General features: G+C 42.8%; 1 protein-coding gene across 5 annotated transcripts in view; it reads left to right on the top strand.

Moving 5' to 3' along the window:
• Positions 1-20,830, top strand: part of LOC117818590 (membrane-associated phosphatidylinositol transfer protein 2-like) — a 45,189-nt gene that overhangs the window by 12,375 nt on the left and 11,984 nt on the right. For all 5 annotated transcript variants that reach the window (XM_034691535.1, XM_034691537.1, XM_034691539.1 and 2 more), the window contains 11 exons: positions 6,560-6,801; positions 11,452-11,666; positions 12,401-12,522; positions 13,140-13,373; positions 13,520-13,855; positions 15,395-15,490; positions 17,339-17,443; positions 17,541-17,605; positions 18,486-18,730; positions 18,977-19,166; positions 20,633-20,752. In XM_034691535.1, the coding sequence (XP_034547426.1) occupies positions 6,724-6,801; positions 11,452-11,666; positions 12,401-12,522; positions 13,140-13,373; positions 13,520-13,855; positions 15,395-15,490; positions 17,339-17,443; positions 17,541-17,605; positions 18,486-18,730; positions 18,977-19,166; positions 20,633-20,752 (1,806 nt within the window). In that variant the 5' untranslated portion in view covers positions 6,560-6,723. The remainder of the gene's footprint in view (positions 1-6,559; positions 6,802-11,451; positions 11,667-12,400; positions 12,523-13,139; positions 13,374-13,519; positions 13,856-15,394; positions 15,491-17,338; positions 17,444-17,540; positions 17,606-18,485; positions 18,731-18,976; positions 19,167-20,632; positions 20,753-20,830) is intronic.

The following is a 20,830-nucleotide window of genomic DNA, read 5'->3' as shown; positions in this document are numbered from 1 at the left end:
CTTCCGCATGGGCTTCATAGTTTGAGACCGGATGTTGCCGCTTCGTAATTCAGTTATCTCATCTGTGCTACCTAGTTTATTGTTATCTCAGGTATACCACTTATTAATGAAGCTTCATATTTACCCTTGCCAACTGAACGGGACAGAGAGGTGAAATCGGTCTACATTTTGTTTGGAAACATCTTCATAGCTCTCTTTGGCTATCACTGAAAGATGGTAACTCCCTTCACTCTGGCCACAGTGTGCACACACACCAGCCCAGACAGCACTGTCTTAAGCCTTTTGACATTTTAACTGGATTGGCCCATAAGCCCATCAACTCAATCAAGGATTCTTGTCACAGGCAGTGTTTGCAGTGGTTGTCATAGCTGGAGTTGTCTCTGCAGTGTCAAGGCAACGCCGTGTGAAACTGATCTCTTGTATCTTAGGCAGTCTGAGAGCTAACATTTTCCACTTGTAATTTAAAGGGGGCCCGACCTCGAGTAAGTCATGAGGGAACCCCCCCCCAATCCTCTGGGATTCACCACCTCCTCTTTTGCTCCACCTCGTAGTGGTGCTCTCTAAAAAAGAGCTAAATTTAAAGGGGCAACACCATTGTGGCCTTTGGGGAAAAGGCCTCCTGTGAGCCAACACCTCCCTCTCGCTTTTCTGCTTTGTGTCGACAGCAGGGCCCAGCTGCTGCTCTCTGTCCTGTGGTCAACCTGTCTGCTGGACTTGTAGCTTCCAACCTTGAGCTATATGTTGCACATCCTGACAGAGTTAGTAATACCACTTTCTATTATTGTGGTACAGGACAGCCTTGGGTGGCAAGGAAAATGGATCTCAGAGTGTAAGGTGCATTTAAGGTCTGTGTGTAGAAGCAAGAGGCGCCTGTCTGTTACATTGGGCCTTTGCTTTGGGTTTCATCCATTAGATTAGACACTTGTCCTTTTTTTAAGGTGAGCAGATGGGCACTGCTTTGACTGTTTGTTTATGCCAGCTTTCAGAGTCACACAGATGTGTTTTACAGGTAGACTTTCCTCTGGCTGCTCTGGTATTAAAAGGTATCATGCTATGTGGAAAGTTCCATTAGACTCACTCTGATGAAGAATTTCAGACCTGCTTCAAAAGAAGCTTTAGTTGCTGCATCTGTCTTGTTTCTATTTCAAAAAAGATGAAAGAATGAATATCAATATTAACAGAAATGTACTTTTCATGACCGAAAGGATTGTGTTGGACCCCCGATTGTTTGTATCTTCAAGAGTCATAGATAAGGTGTAATTATAAACCTCAGGGTGCTCTGTCTTGCCACAGGTGGTAACCTGTTTAACAGGCTAAGAAAGATGTGAGGCAGAGGTACAAATCACAGCTCTACTCAAATTATTTTGTAGCTATCACTGGCTTCGGTTTTGTGGAAACGGGAGCTGGAACATCTGAGGCTGCTGTGTGATAAGCGCTGTGCACTGGGGTGTGCTGCTATTGCGTCACTGCCTAGAGGGGAGCAGAGACTGTATTTTTAGAAGGGAATGAGCATATTCTCTGAACAAACAACGTCAGGCACTCTGCTTGCGTATGCTAGGATTATTGTGACCAGGCTATTTTTAAGCTGTGTGTGTGAGAGTGCTTTTTTCTGGGTCAAGCATGGTGCCAGTACTCTCTCATGGCTGCTGGTGGATCATGCATTACAGGGCCCGCACTGTGCCCAGCATCTGCATTGGTCATCGTGGAAAAAGTCGTAGAGACACAGGGCTTAGACCACCAGGGGCGCGAAGCATTTTAGGGACAGGTCTGTTTTTAGAAAACTGGAGTAGCATAGACCTTGGGATTGCATCTGCAGAACAGCTAATTTAGAGGGTGTCATTAAGCTGAAGTGTGTTATTAAACAAGAAGCTATGAGGTCCTAAATCCTAGTCAGAGCCACAATAATTGTATTACGCATAAGTGTCCGCATCCCAAACTGTTAGCAGCAATTAACAGAGACAAAACATGTAACAATCAGTGGCGGTTCTAAACCAATTTTACTAGGGGGGCCAGGCTGGGGCCAAGGCTGTTGTCAGAGGGACACATTCAACTCTGACAAAAGAGACTGAGAAGGGTGAGGACTGGTTGAGAACAAACTGGCAAAACATCAGTGCATCCCTATATATACTAGACATATATACTACTGTGTACTATATCAAAATGCAGACTAACAGCAGCTGTTTGGCTGTTTACACTCAACATGAGTCCCTTAGTGTTCTAAGGGACTGGAACCAAGTGCCACACGCATGTGTTCTGCCTGTAACATCGACGCAATACCGAAGCTTTTTTTATAGTATAATATTTGTTTGGTGTGGAGGGGGGGCCACAGGGGGTCCAGGTTCAGTTTTAAAGGGGCACTGGCCCTTGTTGGATCCTCCCCAGAACCGCCACTGGTAACAAGTACTTTTTTGTTTGTGCCACTTGTGGTGTTTCTCAGATAAGCTGGAGAGGGACATATTTCGATAAATCAGTATGTCAAAAGGGCTTTACAATAATTCAATGAATTATTAAATTAATAGAGACAATATATAAATCATAGCAGAAGCCATTTTTGTTAAACTGAATAATATTTGAAAAAGGAGCAATTGAATACAGTTCTGTGGTTCTTAAACAGCTGATTGTGAACGAAAATCATCATTTACACCAGTTAGAATCCAATCCAAATGAATGGAATAATATTGCTGTATAATTTCCTGTACAACATGTAACTTTACATAACAGCTTCATATTTACTAGAGAGCAACTCAACATTAAATCATAATTAGTTTATTTTCCTGCATATGAATCATTATGAAGGAAAAATGTGACACATCTCCTGGTTGCTCTTTCCATATGTGAGGATCTATTGCTTTTCCTGATTTATATGACTGTAAAACAAGAGTACCTTGTGTTTAGACTGAGCAAAACAAATATGTGGATGAGCCTAGGTTGTGGGATACTGTGATTGGCCTTTTTATTTTTATTGCTGGCATTTTGTTGACAAAAAAATCCCCAAAAAGGACAGAACAGATTTACTCTTGAAGAAGCTTGTTTTCAATAGCTTCAACAAATATGACTGAACATTTATCTATCATGAATGAACTCAGAAATGCATGCCTTCATCAGTAATGAAAGCAAGGGATAAAGACATGTATGAATTTGGGCAAGACTAAGGCTATTTTCAAAACGGCCTGCTACATACTACCTACTAATGTAGTAGGCAGTAGGTATTGCCTACTACATACTGCGTTTGAATTTAGTATGTAGTATGACTGTTCTGTTCGATCTGTGTTGCAGTACGCTGGGCGAGACATCACTGAATTTCCGGTTTCGGAAAGCGGAACTAAACAATGGCCAAGCTGATAGAGAAACTGCAGCTTTAGCATCAATTTATGGTTTAAAAAGTTAGGAAGTGGTTTATATGGAATTTAATCATTTTCACAGCACCTAAAAACTGAGTTCCCCCGTCAAAAAAAGAAGAGAAAAGAAAAAGTGTAACGAGCACTGTGCATTGTGGGAAACAGTACGCGAGGCAGACTGATCCGATGCATACTGTGAAATTTTCCTAAATCAGTAGACATCCGGGGAGTTTCGGCATACTGAAGATTTTGCTCTTGTTCGCATACTACTTGCTGAATTTAGACCGAATCAGTATATTGCTAGTATAGAAGGCGGTTCCAAAACAGACTAAGCCTTGGGTACAATGTGGAGAATAACTCACCGGCGCTTCTAGAAACTGAAATCGGCGGTATATACATTTGAAATGTAGAGATTATATTATTATTATATTACTCCAAAAATGAGACACTAAATGGGATTTGTATCCAGCCCATATTGTTAGTTTTGCCCTCCGAAGAGTTGTTTCCTGTATACATGCTGTATTGGAATGTCCGGGTGTTTTTGTTTGTGGGGTAGAGTTACGAAGTTAACATTTTCTAAATGACCACTGTCACCTTTCTCTCCTGCATACACACCAAGTCTGGCTGGCAGGCTTGATTGCAGTGAAAAGAACTGTAGTCCAGTGATGGAAGCCTCCTTATGATATCTCATGTACTCTCTGGCCTCTGTGCTTTTTACATAAGTTACCTTAAGATGCAGAAACAACTTGTGATGGACACATTTGATATCCTACTTTGAAGATCTTCTGTCTAAATAAACAGGCTCAGTCTATTAATTGAGTAGGTTGATGGTTGAATTTTGGATACACAAAATGCGATTGTCGGCATGTTGTTTTGTCTGTACTGTGTATTTCAACAATAAAAAATGAGTGGAAAAGACTGTCATAATCCTGCTTGCTATGCTGCAAATAATTCACATGCCTTAGCATCTATACCAGCCCCATGATCCTCAGCTCTGAGTACACCCTGTCAGACAGAGCCGTGCTGTGACTGTACAGTGTCCCTCTGTTATGCTGCCTGTTATTTTCCCTGCCTCTCTCTATCTGTTTATCTTGTCATCCCTGTCTTTACATACTTGGTGTCACTTCCTTTTATGTGGGTTGCCAGTTTGTGGTGGCTGGCTGGACTTTGACTCACACAGTGATGATAATCAGACAGTAAAACAGCCTGTATCTCATTGTCACACTCAGTGACTTCTAAAGGCAGAGAGGAAATTCTCAGACCTTGTGGAGTTTGTTGCTGTATGAGTTGAAACCATCATTCAGTGTGTTGCCACAAGCCTCTTGTATGTTGTGATGCTGTTTACTATCCACACTGACAGCAAAGATGATCACTGTGACCTTCCCCCTCTGAAGCCTGGCGCTACCATCGAGGCCTCTCAGGCTCCTGAGCCGCAGGCTTTTCTGTGGGCCTCTCCAGGCTAGCCTAGTTTTATCCCAGCCTCTCCCATGAGTGCAGTTATTTTCAGCAATATGTGGTGTTCTGCTCCCGTTTTGTCAATGCATTGTTCTTCGGTGTGGAGCACGGATTTTACATTAAAAAACGTATGGAAGACAAAGTAACCCTGTTTTAACTAGAACACCTCCCAGTCTGTTGGAGAGCACCTGCTCTCTCCAGGTGGAGAAGTTTGACAGGCTGTATCTTTGTCCATGCTCGTTAGTGAAATGTGTCCTGGTTGTGAGGACACAGAATATGTGGTAAACTACAGACTTGGCAACTGCATGAGCCTCACCAAAGCTGGCCTTGTTCACTGGAAAAGTGACGCAGTGGGAACTTTCGTGTGATTATAGGCGAGAACAGAATGATGCCAAAGAATGATCGAGTTGCTGCCACAGGTCAGGGAAGAGTGAATTTGGGTTCATACAAGGATGTTTAGTCAAATTTGCACCTCCCACAGTGGCAGGACACTGTTAGTGTTGAGCATGGTGACTCTGCTCCTATATTTTTACACCAGCTGTTCCTAAATACAGACCGTTCTTTCTCTTCATTGACTGGACTTTTTGATTTTAAATGATCAACAGGTGTGTTAAACAAAAATCTACTAATCTACTTTAAGATTACGAAAACATTACCTGGGATTTAGCTCATCACAGTGTTCTTTGTCTTTGTCTATATATTATTTAGTTGCATGTTGTTTAAACTAAACGTTTCTTTTTCTTTATTGAATATTCCTCTGTGAATTTGTCACCTCACCCCAGCTGACAGTCTGTGCAGTCGTGATCTTGTGTTGTACTTTAGAGAGCTGTTCTTCTCTCAGCGGTCAAAAGCAGATTTCTGCAACTCACGCCACCCACACGCTGGTTATGTATAGCCCACACCTACCCCTATCTGCCCAGTGGTTTGAAAACAATGCTTTGTGCAACTCTGAGGCTGCTATTTGTGAAACCTGGATCATGCACAGGGGGGTCTTACAATGTTATGTAATACTCCCCACTCATCTGTAATCCTTCTTATGCTGAGTGAGCCCCCCATGTGATGCTGTCCAAGAGCTGGGAGAAACAGGGTGGGTGTAGGGAACGTCAGCAAGGCACGGGTGCTCTTAGTAGAATCTGGCTGGCCAGTCGCCCCACACACCACACTACACACACACACACACACACACACACACACACACACACACACACACACACACACACACATACACAAACAAACAAACACGCACACAAACACACACACACACACACACATGCACGCACGCACGCACACACACACACGCGCACACACACTGAGCTTTGGCCTGTGTATAAGAAGAGAAGTTTATCCTGGAAAGTGCCTTACTTGGATCTGAGACACTGGATGGAGGCGCAGTGCTGATGCTGGTTCTGACTACATTGAGCTTATTTCCTGAATGACCTACCGACTCTACCCTTTTCTTTTACGTCTGAGCAACAAGAATGGATCTATGAATACTAAGAGAAGAGTTTTTCAGGTTCTGAAATTAGAGCAACTGTTATCTGTTTCTTTTGATACACTTTTCCTTCCTTGCCAAAGCTGGTTTCTACCTTTTGAGTGATCTACATTTGATGGAGACCTGTTCTCAGAACTATTGAATTTCCAGATCCACCATCAGACTTAACAGCATGTTTTCATTCTTACAAACTTTACTCTTTGGATTCTTGCAGGTAATCATTTTCAGATTTATTTGCATGTTACCTTATGCTTATTTTGCTTATCCCCCACAGGAGCCATCAATGTGGACTGCAGCTGCTGATTTGACAAGCCACATATAGGAGCTCTCTCCCCTGTCCCCTCTCCCCCTCCCTTCCCTCTGTCCCTCCTTCCTCCTTCCCCTTCCCTTATCAATCTTCTCCCCGATCCCCCTTTCCCCCCTCCCAAAAGATTCACCATGCTTATCAAGGAGTACCGCATCCCCATGCCCATGAGTGTGGAGGAGTACCGCATCGCCCAGCTCTATATGATCCAGGTGAGGTCGCATTGCAATATTCTGCCATCAAATCATCACCTGCTGACTTGCCAGAAGACGGCGAAATATTGCAGAGGCCAGGGGACAAAAAGGAGCAGTGAGAGAGGAGAGACATTAACGCAAGGGGAGTTTTTCAACAGGGCTATCACAGTGTGCGCAATTATGAAATGATTGGTCACACGGTGTCTGACGCTGGGGGAAAAACGGAACAAAGAGAGCTTGTGTGCTGATAGATTATCCAATTTAAACTCTCTGAAGCTGGCTGTTTTCACCCGTCATAGGCTGCATGTTTTTATTCAGGAGGAGGGGTGGGGGCACTCTGCTCTTTTTGCAGACTCTGTGCACATACCTACTGCTGTGATGGAGATGGACACACTGCTTTGTCCGCGTCAGACAGTTTCATTTGTCAAACTGGGCCCTGAGCTGGAGCCTGAGGGTCTGTATCAGAGCTTAAGGGTTTACAGCTCTGAGCAGGAAAGGCTGATTTATACAGCTTTAGTTATCCTGTGTGGCAACATTTTTTCTCTTCATATGTGTACTTGAAGTAGGATTTATTTAATCCAGTGGTACTGCCAGGTGCACTTTGAGCAGCAGTACACAGAGGAGGCATGGAGAGCACAGTGACTCAGACTGTGGTAAATATTGTGCATTATTTAGTTACATCTGTGTGGACACATTGTACACATTTAGGTGCATTTTTCTCCTTGAGTTTTCTTCCTTCGTTGCACATGCTGATCTTGGCACTGATTCAGCAGCTGTGTTAGGATTTCAGCTGCATGGTTACATAATGTGTAGCAAAGGAGGTTTTACATTTGTTGCAGAGCAGGTTGAAGTTACAGGCCTGTTGATTGGGTTGAGACTTTTAGTTCAGTTTAATGCTTCTTTACTGATTTTGTATTACGGTGGAAATGCAACTTTATGAGAGCTTTAACGGTTAACCAAAAATCATAACGGGTGGTTGAATATTGTTAGGGCAGGAGCTAGTAAAGTCTGCAGCTGAATATGCTCAGACAAGTTTATTTTCTTTGTGCTGGCTGTGTAGGAAAGCTTCTGGAAATTCATTATTCTGTCAAGTAAATTTACACATGCAAGTTTCTCTAGATGTTACTGTTTATACATAATTAAATAAATGAACATGCACATGAGCTGCAGTGTTTAACTGATGCCCCCAGGGAACAGCTTTATAGGAGAAGTTAAACATTTAGGTCCTGCGTAATGAAGCCGCAGCATGCCTCCAAGCTGCTTACCTTCCCATGAAGAGGCCACCCATACAACTGTTAGAGTTGTTCTAGGATAATAACCATCCATTATATTAATACTATCAACCAAGCTGTATCTTTGTTCAGAGTTCCTCTCTGATTTTGTCCATGCACTTTAACCCTCCTGTTATGTTCGTTTCTCTGGAACAGCAATAATGTTCCTGGGTCATTTTGACCCGGGGCATATTCAATTATCCAAAAGTGTCAGAACCCCAAAAGATACCATAAACATTCATTTTTAACTCCATTACTAGCCATTTAAATCAAGATTTAGTTCACTGGTGTTCTTTAATTCTCACAGATCACGGTTCAATGATGATAATATGAAGTGATGTTGATATACTCACACGACAACTCTTCTGTCATATGCTGCCCAGATTTTGATGCTGTATTTAGCAGGTCTGGAAGGCATATATTACCTAGAGTAGACTTTTAAAAGGGTCAATTTGACCCGCAACACAACAGGAGGGTTAAAGAGTAGTGGAGGACAGTGTTTTTAAAGTATGTGAATAAACACTGTATAACTGCTAAGGCAGATCTGTATCCTATCTGCTTAAATTGATATACTATTAGATGATTAGAACACATAGTCCATAACATATATATGCCTCTGAAACAGTATAAGCCTGTCACTCTACAACCTTGTCGGTTATTGGGTTGTTTTTCTTCTCCACCCCCTTAAAGAAGCAAACAGACGGGTAATCCAGTTGAACAGTCGCTGGTTGGGAACATGACTCAGCCTCATGCCCCAAAGCAAGCAGACGTTTCAGGACAGCACAAACCAGTCACTGCACCACACTTCTACACACTCGATGGTTCTCTTTGGCACCTTTTGAACAGTGTATCGCAGAGCATAACTGAATAAGTGAAACTCACAACTACAGTGTTGGTGTAGATTTAGTTACGCAGGACATTGTGCAACGAGATGAGCAAGACGGTTTACACATAGAAAAAAAAGACGTGCATGCATTTAAAAGGCATGTAAAAACAAAGCATAGGAATAATTCCATTAGTGACCAATAGTTACCTCTCCCCCTGACCTCACCCTCTTTGCACAGCCTCATTGCTGTGAGGTTTCTGTCACTATAGCAACCATGACATCAGTGGCGTGCCAGTGGTCAGGTTTTGTTCAAGAGAGGGAGTGAATGAAAAGAGGAAATGGAGGATAAAAAGAGAAGCTGCTTGCAAAGGAGGGAGGGAAATAAATGAGAGAGAAAGAGAGAGACCTGTATTCTAAGCAGAGGAGATTTTGTTGGTGTCTGCAGATACCCTCTCTTTATCGCTGTATGTTACCAGGGCAACTGCAGCATGTAGGCCTGCCTGCCACCCATTCCTCTTGTAAACCTCATAGATGAAGTCGGGCCTTTGGACAGCGTGGCTATATCTGCACCTCAGCAGGCAATGCCCCACCCCAACTCTCCTCTCACTTCCTCTCCTCTGCTCTTACAGCATCTTCTTATTTGATGGCATATCTTAAATTTATTATCCCTGCACAGGGGATTTGCAGTAATGTACGAAAGCAAATGCGGAAGGAATGTGCAAGAAATGAAATATGAGAGGATCTCACTGTGTCTCATTCATTCGCACACATCCCTCATGTTCTGACTAAGCAACTGTGTCTGTGGAGGGAAGTGAAAAGCAGCATCTCAAACAGGAAACACGCCTCACTAACTTGATAGCAGGAGGAAAAGGGCAGGATGTGACTCTCATCCTGTCAGAGAAGTCAGACCTAAACACATACAGTAAGCTTTGATCCTGTCAGCTTCTGTGAAGGAGAGGTTTGATGGCTGTTTGTTGAAATGAGAGAGAGAGAGAGAGAGAGAGAGAGAGAGAGAGAGAGAGAGAGAGGGGAAAAGAGAGGGAGTGATGATGCTCAGGGCAAGACTCGCCACAGCTGCACTTTGTCTTCTTCTACTAAGCCAAAAAATGAATTCTGAGTAGAATGGAGAAGAAGAGTTTTCATCAGTACACAAATGAAGAAAGTACAGTTTCATTCTGCATTTGTTCATTCTTTTGCGTATACATTCAGTTTACATTTATTAAGCATTTTGTCCACCTTCACTTTGCTTACTCCCCACAGCTGAGCTCTGGCCTGTGTTATGTATCTTCCTCCTGGTGAGCTTGGGAGAATCACACGTCCCTCCAGGGGAGAGAAGATGTGAAACTGCATTTGGCAGACTGCCGTCACCTGTTAGCAACCTCATTAGGGACAATCCATAGCCCACATTTGGTGCGGTCATCTGTGTACTGAGGAAAATATCCTATATTTAGAAAATGTATCCCCCCCAGATGAAACCAGTTCTTATAATAATGCATTTATCCTGTATCAATCTGGATAATTGGAAGTGCTTCGTGTACATTTAAGATATGCCATACTGGGTTTTTTTTGTGTTTTTTGGGGTGAATTTTAAAAACTCATAACATGCTTGAAATTCTAAAATTCTGCAGACACTTTTTTTTTATAAGTATGTGTGTTTTTACAACTGCAGACATTTTTACAGTGTGTGTACACACTTGACATGCACATCAACTTTGTTTAAACAGTGAGTCCCTGTGTTGTGGGGTGGCTGTGTGTACAGTCAGTTTGATGGCACTGTGGCATCTGTGCTGTGTCTTGGAGCTGTTTCTGGGCTGTTGAGAGGAGAGCGGATGGCTAATGAATGACCTGTCAGAGGTAATGAGGTCCGGAGCTCTGGACGCCTCATGCCTGCCTCCTCCCAGCTTCACTGATTCACTTCCTTGTCTGGGACGTATCTCCTCACTGGACAAGGGAAATCTGTCTCTCTTTTATGTGTGCATAATATTGAGTTTCCATACTTGGACAGTTATGTGGAAAGATATCACATTTGCTGATAAGATAAATGGAAAAGATACATGAGTAATCTGTGACATTTATGGTCCTTGCTCTTTGCTCCCTGTGTTTTTGGTATCGTCAGCACTTGGACTGTGGTTCTACTCTGTAGGTGTCATAATCGTATCTTATGCTGCTCTTGCCGTGCCAAACATTCCTGTCTTTGTAGGTTTTGAGTCACCTAGCTGTTGGTCTAGTCAACTGCATCTAAAAGCTCCACCCAACCACTCTTCCTGTGTGTGCGCCTGGAATGTAAATATGGGAAAGGTGTGGCTCCATGAGCTGGTTTTGGGCTTCCTGATTTGAATTCAAGACTGACCGAGCTTTCAGGAAGCTGTTGGGTCTTGTGCGTGGTTTTTAGTTTTTTGCAACTGCAAAAGGCATTGTGTATGTTTATTTGTTTCTGTCTGTATCCTTATAAATCTTTATCTGAGATTTAGTGTCAGTTCGTATCCATATTTTTAAACATAACACACCTTTTACAGAAGAACTCTTGCATGCTTGCAGATCACTCACACCATTTTACTTCATTGTTCCCAGAAAAAGAGCAGAGAAGAGAGCTGTGGGGAAGGCAGTGGTGTGGAGATCTTAGAGAATAAGCCCTACACAGATGGACCGGGTGGGACGGGCCAGTACACCCACAAGGTCTATCACATTGGCATGCACATTCCCAGCTGGTTCCGTTCCATCCTGCCCAAAGCAGCGCTGAGGGTTGAAGAGGAGTCGTGGAACGCCTACCCTTACACCCGCACCAGGTGAGATTTTGCTCCTACTGAAAGGCCACCTCCACAACTCTTCACATCAAGAGTGAGAGAGCATGAAACCCTGCCAAGACTGGCCAAAAAAACACATTTATTTGTTTTTAGAAATGTTTTACGCATGGTTTCAACTTAAAAGTGTGCAAAATTGAAGACACAAGTTCATAGCTAAAAATTCAAACCCTACTTATGTTCAGTGTGATACTTTTAAAAGGCTATGTGACGAGTGTGTTGATGCCCAATCTGAAGTCCTGCTCAAGCTGCTGTCCCTTGGTAAATGCCAAGAGAAAATAAAGACCTCAGAGCAAGCTGTCACAATCTAACTGGGCCGTGCATCAGATCGGCGTGAGGCCAGCAGCACTCCCAGGCTGTTAGATGTTGATGGCCCCTCACTCTCAAAGTGTCTGTGTGTTTGTCTGCGTGGTGCCTGACAAACGCAGAGATATGAAGGTGCTGAAAAGAGATGTGCCCCTGACTATACTGTCAGGATATTGATAGACTGCGAGTGCCTGTTGACACATCTGTTCAACCAGTGACAGCTTTGCTTTGAATGCAACAGACGGGCATGGCTCACACCTTTTCTATACTCAATAGTGAGAGGGTGATGTCACTCTTCATGAAATAGTTCTGATCTTGAGTAATTCAGATTTCAAGTAAGGCTCTCACTTATGGCAGATGTCAACCATATTGTACCCTTCTTTAGTTCAATGTCTTTGCCTCTTCTCCTTCAGATACACCTGCCCCTTTGTGGAGAAGTTCTCCATTGACATTGAGACCTACTACAAGCCTGACACAGGCAACCAGGCGGACGTCTTCAACCTGTCTGCAGCAGATAAGAGACAGAGGACCATTGGTGAGACAGTATACCCATTAACATAAATATTAAAATGAATGATGTGTATCAGGCTCCTTACACTTTTCTAGTCCCGCACAATATCTTATTTTGACATCGCAGGTTATTCTCCAAAGTGTATTTGTAGCAGAGAACCAATAGAGCGAGTTATGACTCTGTCTTGCATGAGTTGTTTACAGTGACAGGTCAGCATCAGTAGGTTAAGCCTGGTTGTGTCTTGATGTTTGTCCTCAAACGTAGGCAGCAGGTGAGGCCCACTTGTGGTAATTTAATGGTACTGCATATGCTTCTACTGTCGTTGGTAGCACATTTGCCTCTAGGGTACAAAGCTGCCATTCACAAATAATTCGTTTTAGGGCATGAAGTGACATGGGTGAAAAACATAAATTAAGTCATTGGCTGACTGCCTGATTGTCAGCCTGGAAGTCAGTTATTTGAAGCATGTCTAGCCGTTGGTCACAAGTTGATACATGTTTTTAACTACCTCGCCCACATGAGAACACATCATGAAATAGTATTGAAAACACAAAGTATGTAACACCTGCCATGAAATGCTTAAAAAAAACAACACGGTTCTGCAGTTGTCATCATATTTTTCTGAATCTGTGCTTTGGCAGACCCAATCGACATAGTGACAGATCCCATCCCCCCACATGAATACAAAGTTGAGGAGGACACTCGGGTCTACAAGTCGATGAAGACCCAGAGAGGTCCTCTGCAGGATGACTGGATAGAGGACTACAACAATAACCCAGGGAAGACCCCCATCATGTGTGCCTACAAACTCTGCAAGGTGGAGTTTCGGTACTGGGGCATGCAGTCTAAAATTGAACGCTTCATTCATGATGTGGGTGAGTATGCAGCCAGATGACAGAGGCTTTCATGTAATGACACAGTACGTTATACTTTGATGGGAATTTTTCAGACATATCATAAATGTAGAATCATTATGAAGTTAAGAGTCAGGAGTGTAATAGTTCTTATTGTCTCATCTCAGGTCTTAGAAAGGTGATGGTGCGAGCCCACCGGCAGGCCTGGTGTTGGCAGGATGAGTGGTACGGTCTGACTATGGAGGACATCCGACAGCTGGAACTTGAAACCCAGCTGGCCCTAGCCACAAAGATGGCCCAGTTCTGTCAGGCAGAGGAGGCCACTGAGGCCAATGGAGAAGCTCCTTCTCCAGACAAAGAACAGGAGGTTAAAGAAGCCATCAGCTCCATCGAGACTGAGGATGTGGTCGTCAGCTCAGCAGGAGACACGCTTCAGCCACGAGGTGTGCTGACCAAGCAGTGGTCCACTTCATCCCGATCGTCCCGCTCATCCAAGAGAGGAGGTGAGGAGGGCACTATCTGCACTTGTTCACTTCTGTCACCTCCTTACATGAGAGTGACTAGCAAAGGAGCCGATGTTTATTATTTGTTCACTCAGCTACTTACCGTTTTTGGGATAGCTTTGCTCTAAGCCATATTCCTTCCATCACACATTATCTCCTCTATATTTACACTTCATCATGCCCTATTTGTTCAGTCAGCCACCTGACTCCTCTACATCTTGAAGGTTAAGGTTTAAGTCAAACTGCTCCTACGGTAAACAGCCATTGGGGTTGTTTACAAGGCGTCCTGGAAGCAAGGAAATGAAAATGTCAACATGGTCAAGCTTGAAAGGTGGCTGTAAGGAGTTGTTGTTACATTTTTTACATAAAGAAGTGCAGGGACTGTTAAATGAATGGGAGTGATAAGAGAGCAAGATAAAGACTAAGTTTAATGCTGTTAGTTGCAGATGTAGTGTGCACAAAATTAGAAAAGTAAATCATCATCAGTTGGCAACTTTTGTCATAACCTCCAAAAATGTCTATGCTATTAAAGGATACTAACAGTTCAAGTCAATACAGTAATGACAACCTACTTCACATTGTTGTCCAGGCTCTTGACTTCATCTTGATGGAAGTGCTTTACATTACAACGGATAACATCTTCTACAAGGAGAGTTTATTTTTCCGGTGTACTCAAGGGCTTTAAGCTCACTCTGTTGGATTGGTATTAATGAAGTCAAACACCTCCAGAGCAGGTTTTTAGTATGCATATACGCTGTTGTGCCACACTCTGTCTGGAGTTTCTGCTCAGACCTACATAATGCAATACCATCCAACTTACCTCGTCTCACCCCTGCAACTCTGTGGATCTTACCTGGGTTATTTTTAGCAGCAGCTGCGACATCACAAACCACATGTCCAAACACACCCATCTCCAGTGTCACCCCTACCTCAAGGCAGTACTCACTGTAGCTGCCACCTGGACCCTGAGTCCCATCCAGTGTGCCTCGTCTCACCCCTGTAACTCCCCCCTGTGGTTTTTTCTCTAGAGCTATTTTTAGCATCAGTGCTGACATCACAGACCACGGGAGGCTGACGCTCTTCACTGTGACCCTCCCCTCTACCAATGCTGGTTCCCTGTGTGCACTGACAGTTACAGCTGTACCCTACATCCCTCCAGCCTTCCTTTTTAGAGTGACCCCTCCACCCCCTCCAACTAATTATATATAAGTCACAGACTGAAGACACATGCTTGACAAGGCCTGCTTTTAGTATTTATATTTCCTCAGCTGGCATTTGGATGCCAGTGTGCTTGTAGCTTATCTGTTGGCCCTCACTTTTCACACAACCCCCTGATGGATCACCAAGCAGTCCATCTGTGATGAAGCAATGCACCACTGAGACTGTTGCATGTTTATATAACACCGTGTGTGTGTGGGCTGGGGGAAATTGTGCAATATTTCTTTGTCATAGAGTGTGTGTGTTAAAAAGAGAACGAGAGAGGCTGAAACACATGTCCCAAAATAACAGTGTATCTCTTGTTCTTGTGCGGTGTTTCAGTGAGTCCATCACGTCATAGCCTCTCAGAGTGGAGGATGCAGAGCATAGCGCGAGACTCAGAAGACAGCTCTGATGAGGAGTTCTTCGACGCTCATGGTAACCACAGTTTTGATTTTGATAGTAACGCCAATAAAAGTGTGTATTGTGCTCAGTTTTTTTTTTTAAACTTCCTGCTCCCTTCCTCCTGACTCTGCATGCATCTCTTTAACCACAGATCAGTTCTTAAGCTTCCCAGATACCCAGCATGCTTTGGGACTGGAGTTGAAATAGGTGGGTGTGGTGCAACACCCATGCTTTCTGCTGGAGGTTGGCCGAGGACACAGGCCAAGTGTTTCATTCTGATGTCCGGTTCAGAATCACAATCACCTCTGACCAACAGTCCCTGTCACCAACATACTCTCTGTCCTACATCATCATTTATATACACACACACACACACACACACACACACACACACACACACACACACACACACACACACACACACACACACACAAACACAAACACACAAACACAGACACTTCATTTTGTAATGATATTGAAACACAAATAAAAATCTTGCTGTCATGATACTGATACTCAGGTAGCTGTGATTACCGTTGTTATTAGTTTGTTTAAAGTTTAAAGTTTGGCTCATGTTGTTTTGAGTCACTGGTATGCAATCAGTAGATGAAGTTGTATTTTTATGTTATTGTGTTTTGCTGTATTCATGTTTCATTCATGTTGGTATGAAATAATAAAAGCATGCTGGTAAACTGACGTATAAGCACACCACATTTAATCAAATGAACTGAAGAAACTCATGACCACACTTTCATACATAGTGTACCCAAATGTGTCTCAGTGAGTGACTCAGTACAACAATGATTTACTCATGGTCTTACATTGCACACCAGCAAATTAAATTAGCAGCTATTTAATTACGGTGAATGAGAAAGGTTGGTTTATCAAGGAAATTTGAGATACAGTGTGTGTATGAATTAAGTGTGTCCTTGTCCCCACAAATGAGGATTACATTTGGAAACACACTGACTTTGTTCAGGTTGCTTTTGATGTTTAATGACAAATGAAAGAGGCCATCAATAAATCACATTCAGTGTGTCTTTTTTTTTTTTACCAAGGATTATAACTTTTTGTTTTCAATCTATGGCTCGTTGTGCACAAAGAAGCTGTCTTATAAGACTAGTGCCACAGTACCAATTCTGCTGAAGTAAAGAAAAGGAGGCAGCTGACAACATACATTTAAAAAGGCCCCTGTTATAAATATGTGCAGAACACAATCTGACAGAAACTTAGTTTATATGCTCTTGCCCAGTGTTTGTGTTTCTATGAACCTGGCTGCAACCTCCTGTCATTTTGACTTGCAAAACAAGTCAAAGTAATACATTAATTTCCATTGCTTCACATGGGTTGCATTATTTAATTTTTATTATTTGTGTAAATTTATATCAGATTTTCAAATAGCTAAAAAGAAATAAAGGTGCTACAAGAAAAAAAAAGCTGGCTAAAAGGGACATTCCTCTTTAAAACTTGAACCTTATTTTGAAACCAATCATATTTTAGGTTAATGCCAGTAAATGGATAACATGTTCACAGGTATATTAGTATCATTATAAAAAATCAAACTTTTAGAGCTTAATGACTAAGTAGCCTTTTCCATCATTGAAAATCACAGTCATTGTTGACTCTCCTCTTGCTCATATGTGCGTATTATTTGAGGATAAAACCTAACTTTAACATACCAGACATACATGAACACAAAGGTTACATTATTCACAACTAAACACCCATCATCATGTGCTTTTGATGCACACAGTTTGTGATGCTCCACATCAAACTGTTTCAGGCTGTCTTCGATATAAAACAAGTGGTCTTATATTTTTCCACCCTGAGTGACCCATATCCTTCAGTTGACTGGACATTTGTTGTTTGTTGACCCTGCAGAGGATTTCTCAGATAGCGAGGAGGTCCACCCGAAGGAAATCGCCAAGTGGAACTCCAACGACCTCATGGACAAGATTGAAGCTGCAGACGCAGACGAAACTCCTGGTAAAAGAACATCATGAGCACTTCATTACAGACAGTATGGACCCTTACTCTGCCTCACTACTTGATGCTAATAGTACTTTTGTGTGTGTGTTTACAGGTGAGCTGTTCAAAGAAATGACCGTAGACTATGAAAGAGCTGCAAGTGAGGACAGGCTAGATGAGGTATGTGTGTCCAACATCGAGTGTGTGTTAAAAAAAAAACACAATCCTAACTGAACTTCTCTTGTACAGAATCATGTGACATAAATATTTCTGCAGTGCAGTCTACAGGAAAAGCCTCCCAGGACTCAAGGGCTTCTGTTGATCTTGTTTTTTCCAAGCTGAGAAATTTCCTGTAGTTTGGAAGATAACAGAAAGGCTGTTCATCCCTGAGCCTCTCTGTCCTCTTGTATTCAGATGCGTGGCTCTGTTAGCGGCCAAGCTGATAGCTCTCCCATTCCCACCATCACGGTAACCAGGCACCAGTCAGTAAGTCAACATTTTTTCGCCCCAGTGCATTGTGGGCCTAAGTGGCTCCACAGAGATCCCAGATCCCTCTGAACAAACCCAGTACTTACTCGCCTCCGCCCCTGTTTTTCCCCATCGTTGCCCAAACCCAAAACATGTGTCCTCGACCTCACCACCCTCTGTTCAACTCAGTGTACCTGCAGCTGTGATATTGAGTGTTCATGAAAACCTGCAGACTATGATGTTACATTTGTTGTCCACAGGAAGCATTACCATCGTTTGCTGTTTGGTTGAACAGGTGTCCAGGTGTAGTGTAGGTTTGCTCTGTTCTGTTTCCCTTCATGGTTCTCCGCCCCTCTCTGATTGTTCAAACATTTTGTTTTGTGGTCCAGTTTTGAAAAGGTGGACACAAATGTGACTTGCAGCTCAAAACACAACACAACTAATTTCATGCATGATAGCTAAGGAATTGTTGAAGCATGTTGTCTTTGTCCATGCTGATAAATTATGTTTTTAATGGTACATTTCTAATTCTGCAAGAACATTCTGCAAGAGCTGTTTCTCATCCATTATCCTTTTCATACTCTGTTCTCAGGAGAGCTCATCCCAGCAGTGTCTGCAACCCTCAAAGATCCATGTGCTGATTTTGGTTCTGCATGGAGGGAACATCCTAGATACAGGCGGAGGGGACCAGAACAGCAAGCAGGCCGACGTCAACACCATCAGCGCGGTTTTTGACACAGTCATGCGTGTTCACTACCCCGCTGCACTGGGACGCATCGCCATCCGCTTGGTACCGTGCCCTGCCATCTGTGCCGAGGCCTTCTCCCTGGTGTCCAAGTGAGAGGACGCACTTGCACACATTTTTCTGCACGCCACAAAAACACTGAGTATGATGATTGAAGGTTCACTGTTTGTTGACAGTCAGTGCTGTTTGCTTTTAATGGAAAAGGTCCAGGTGCTCCTCGTGACAGACCCTGCTCTCTCTATTTTCATGTTCTTTATTACCTCACTCTCCTCTATGGCCTTGATCTTTTGAGATATGTGTATAATTACATTTTTTTCTTTTGCGTTTTTTTCACACAGCCTGAGCCCATACAGCTACGATGAGGGCTGTTTGTCCAGCAGTCAGGACCACATCCCCCTGGCAGCCCTCCCCCTCCTTGCCACCTCTGCGCCACAGTACCAGGAAGCCATAGCAACTGTCATTGTCAGGTCCAACCAGGTGTACACAGACTTTATTAAGTCTCTGGATGGGGCGGCTTTCTCCGGCCAGGTCGGTTTCCTATCAGCACAGTCCAATCTTTTATACCCATGTTGTTTATTTTTCCTGTAATGTACCATTACGTCATGGGTTCTGTGTTTTCATTATTTTTCTCCAGAATGTATTCACATTGTGCACACACACACTGTTTGTATAATGTGCACACAGTGTGTACAGACTTATTAAGTGTCAACATGGTGTGTTTGTTCATACATGCTGCTCGTGTACAGTGTGACAGCAGAGGTGTCATTTCATTTTTGAAGACTCTTTAATTATGAAGCGGCTAAGATTGAAAGGTGCCACAGAGACTAAGGCTAAGTTCACACTACAAGGCTTAATGCTCAATTCCGATTTTTTGCTCAGATCTGATTTTTTGTTTGCCTGTTCACATTACCATCTATAATGTGACCTGTATCTGATTCCAGTGTAAACTGTTTGCGGCTCCGCACTGAGTTGCATGTGCAAAAGAAAAGTAACAATGACGTCACATGCAGCTGTTTCTCAAACGTAAACATGGAGGAAGTCAGCATTTTCATTTATTTTTCATCACTGCAGCCATGTTCTTCTGTATCCCCGTTCAGCAAGTTCTTTCAGACCGGTTACGGTATGAACCCTCAAGCTTTGCTTGTATGGAAGTGTCACCCCATATATTTATAAGGTCCAAGACCTTGCTGTCCCTCCATTGACTAGCTCCATCGGTGCTAAAATCCACCTTGGCCATTCACACTGAGGTCGCATTGAAAAAAATCAGATCTGTATCTGATTCAGAACCACATATGAAAGTGGTCTAAATCTGATTTGAAAAAATCTGATCTGGGCCAGATTTGAGTGTTCACGCTGCCCCTAAAAAATCTGACCAGGTCACTTGACCCCCCAAAAAATCGGATTTGGGACACTTTTGCCTGCAGTGTGAACATAGCCAAAGTGGGCTCATATTTGTAACACGTCTTGCAATAAATTCAAGTCCAAGGAAAGTTTTCTATTTATGAACGAAAACACTTAAAGTAATTGAATACCAAAAAAGATCTAAATAAACAATGATAATGACGATGACGGTGGCACTGGCGGTCAACAAAAAATATTCAAGTCCACTCACCCTCTTTGTGTGCCTCCTGCCACCCAACTGAACCGGTAAATAAAACGTAAACCCCACCCATGAACCACAAACCGGAAATGAAGTCAACCATAAAAGGAAATAATAAGATGGTTAACAAATAAGACATGAAAAAAACAACATTATGGCCCCTACAAATTATGAATACACATCACAGTCAAATAAGAAAAAAATGTTGCATTCAACCTTTAAATAGTTTAATATTCCTTTTGTCTTATTTTCAGAACAGTTGTTTTTGCAGATTCCCTTTTTGTTATTTAAATATGTTAGGACAGCAGATGTGTAGATTTATCATTTAATCCTGAAGTCTGACATCTCACTATACTGGTTTAACAATGTTTTCTGTGGATGTTGTCCTCTTTAGGTTTGCGTCATTGGAGACTGTGTGGGAGGAATCTTAGGATTTGATGCACTTTGCAGTAGCAATCAGACAGTTAATGAAAGCCAGAACAGCAGTCGCAGAGGCAGCGTGGTCAGTGTGCAGGTAAGAAATAAACCTTTAGAGCACTTAGTACATCCATCAGAATATTTCTGAACTAATCAAAGAAAAAGGTATAAAAAA

Source organism: Notolabrus celidotus, chromosome 9 (genome assembly GCF_009762535.1).
Source record: "Notolabrus celidotus isolate fNotCel1 chromosome 9, fNotCel1.pri, whole genome shotgun sequence".
NCBI lineage: Eukaryota > Metazoa > Chordata > Actinopteri > Labriformes > Labridae > Notolabrus > Notolabrus celidotus.
This window is presented reverse-complemented; position numbering and strand designations above follow the sequence as displayed.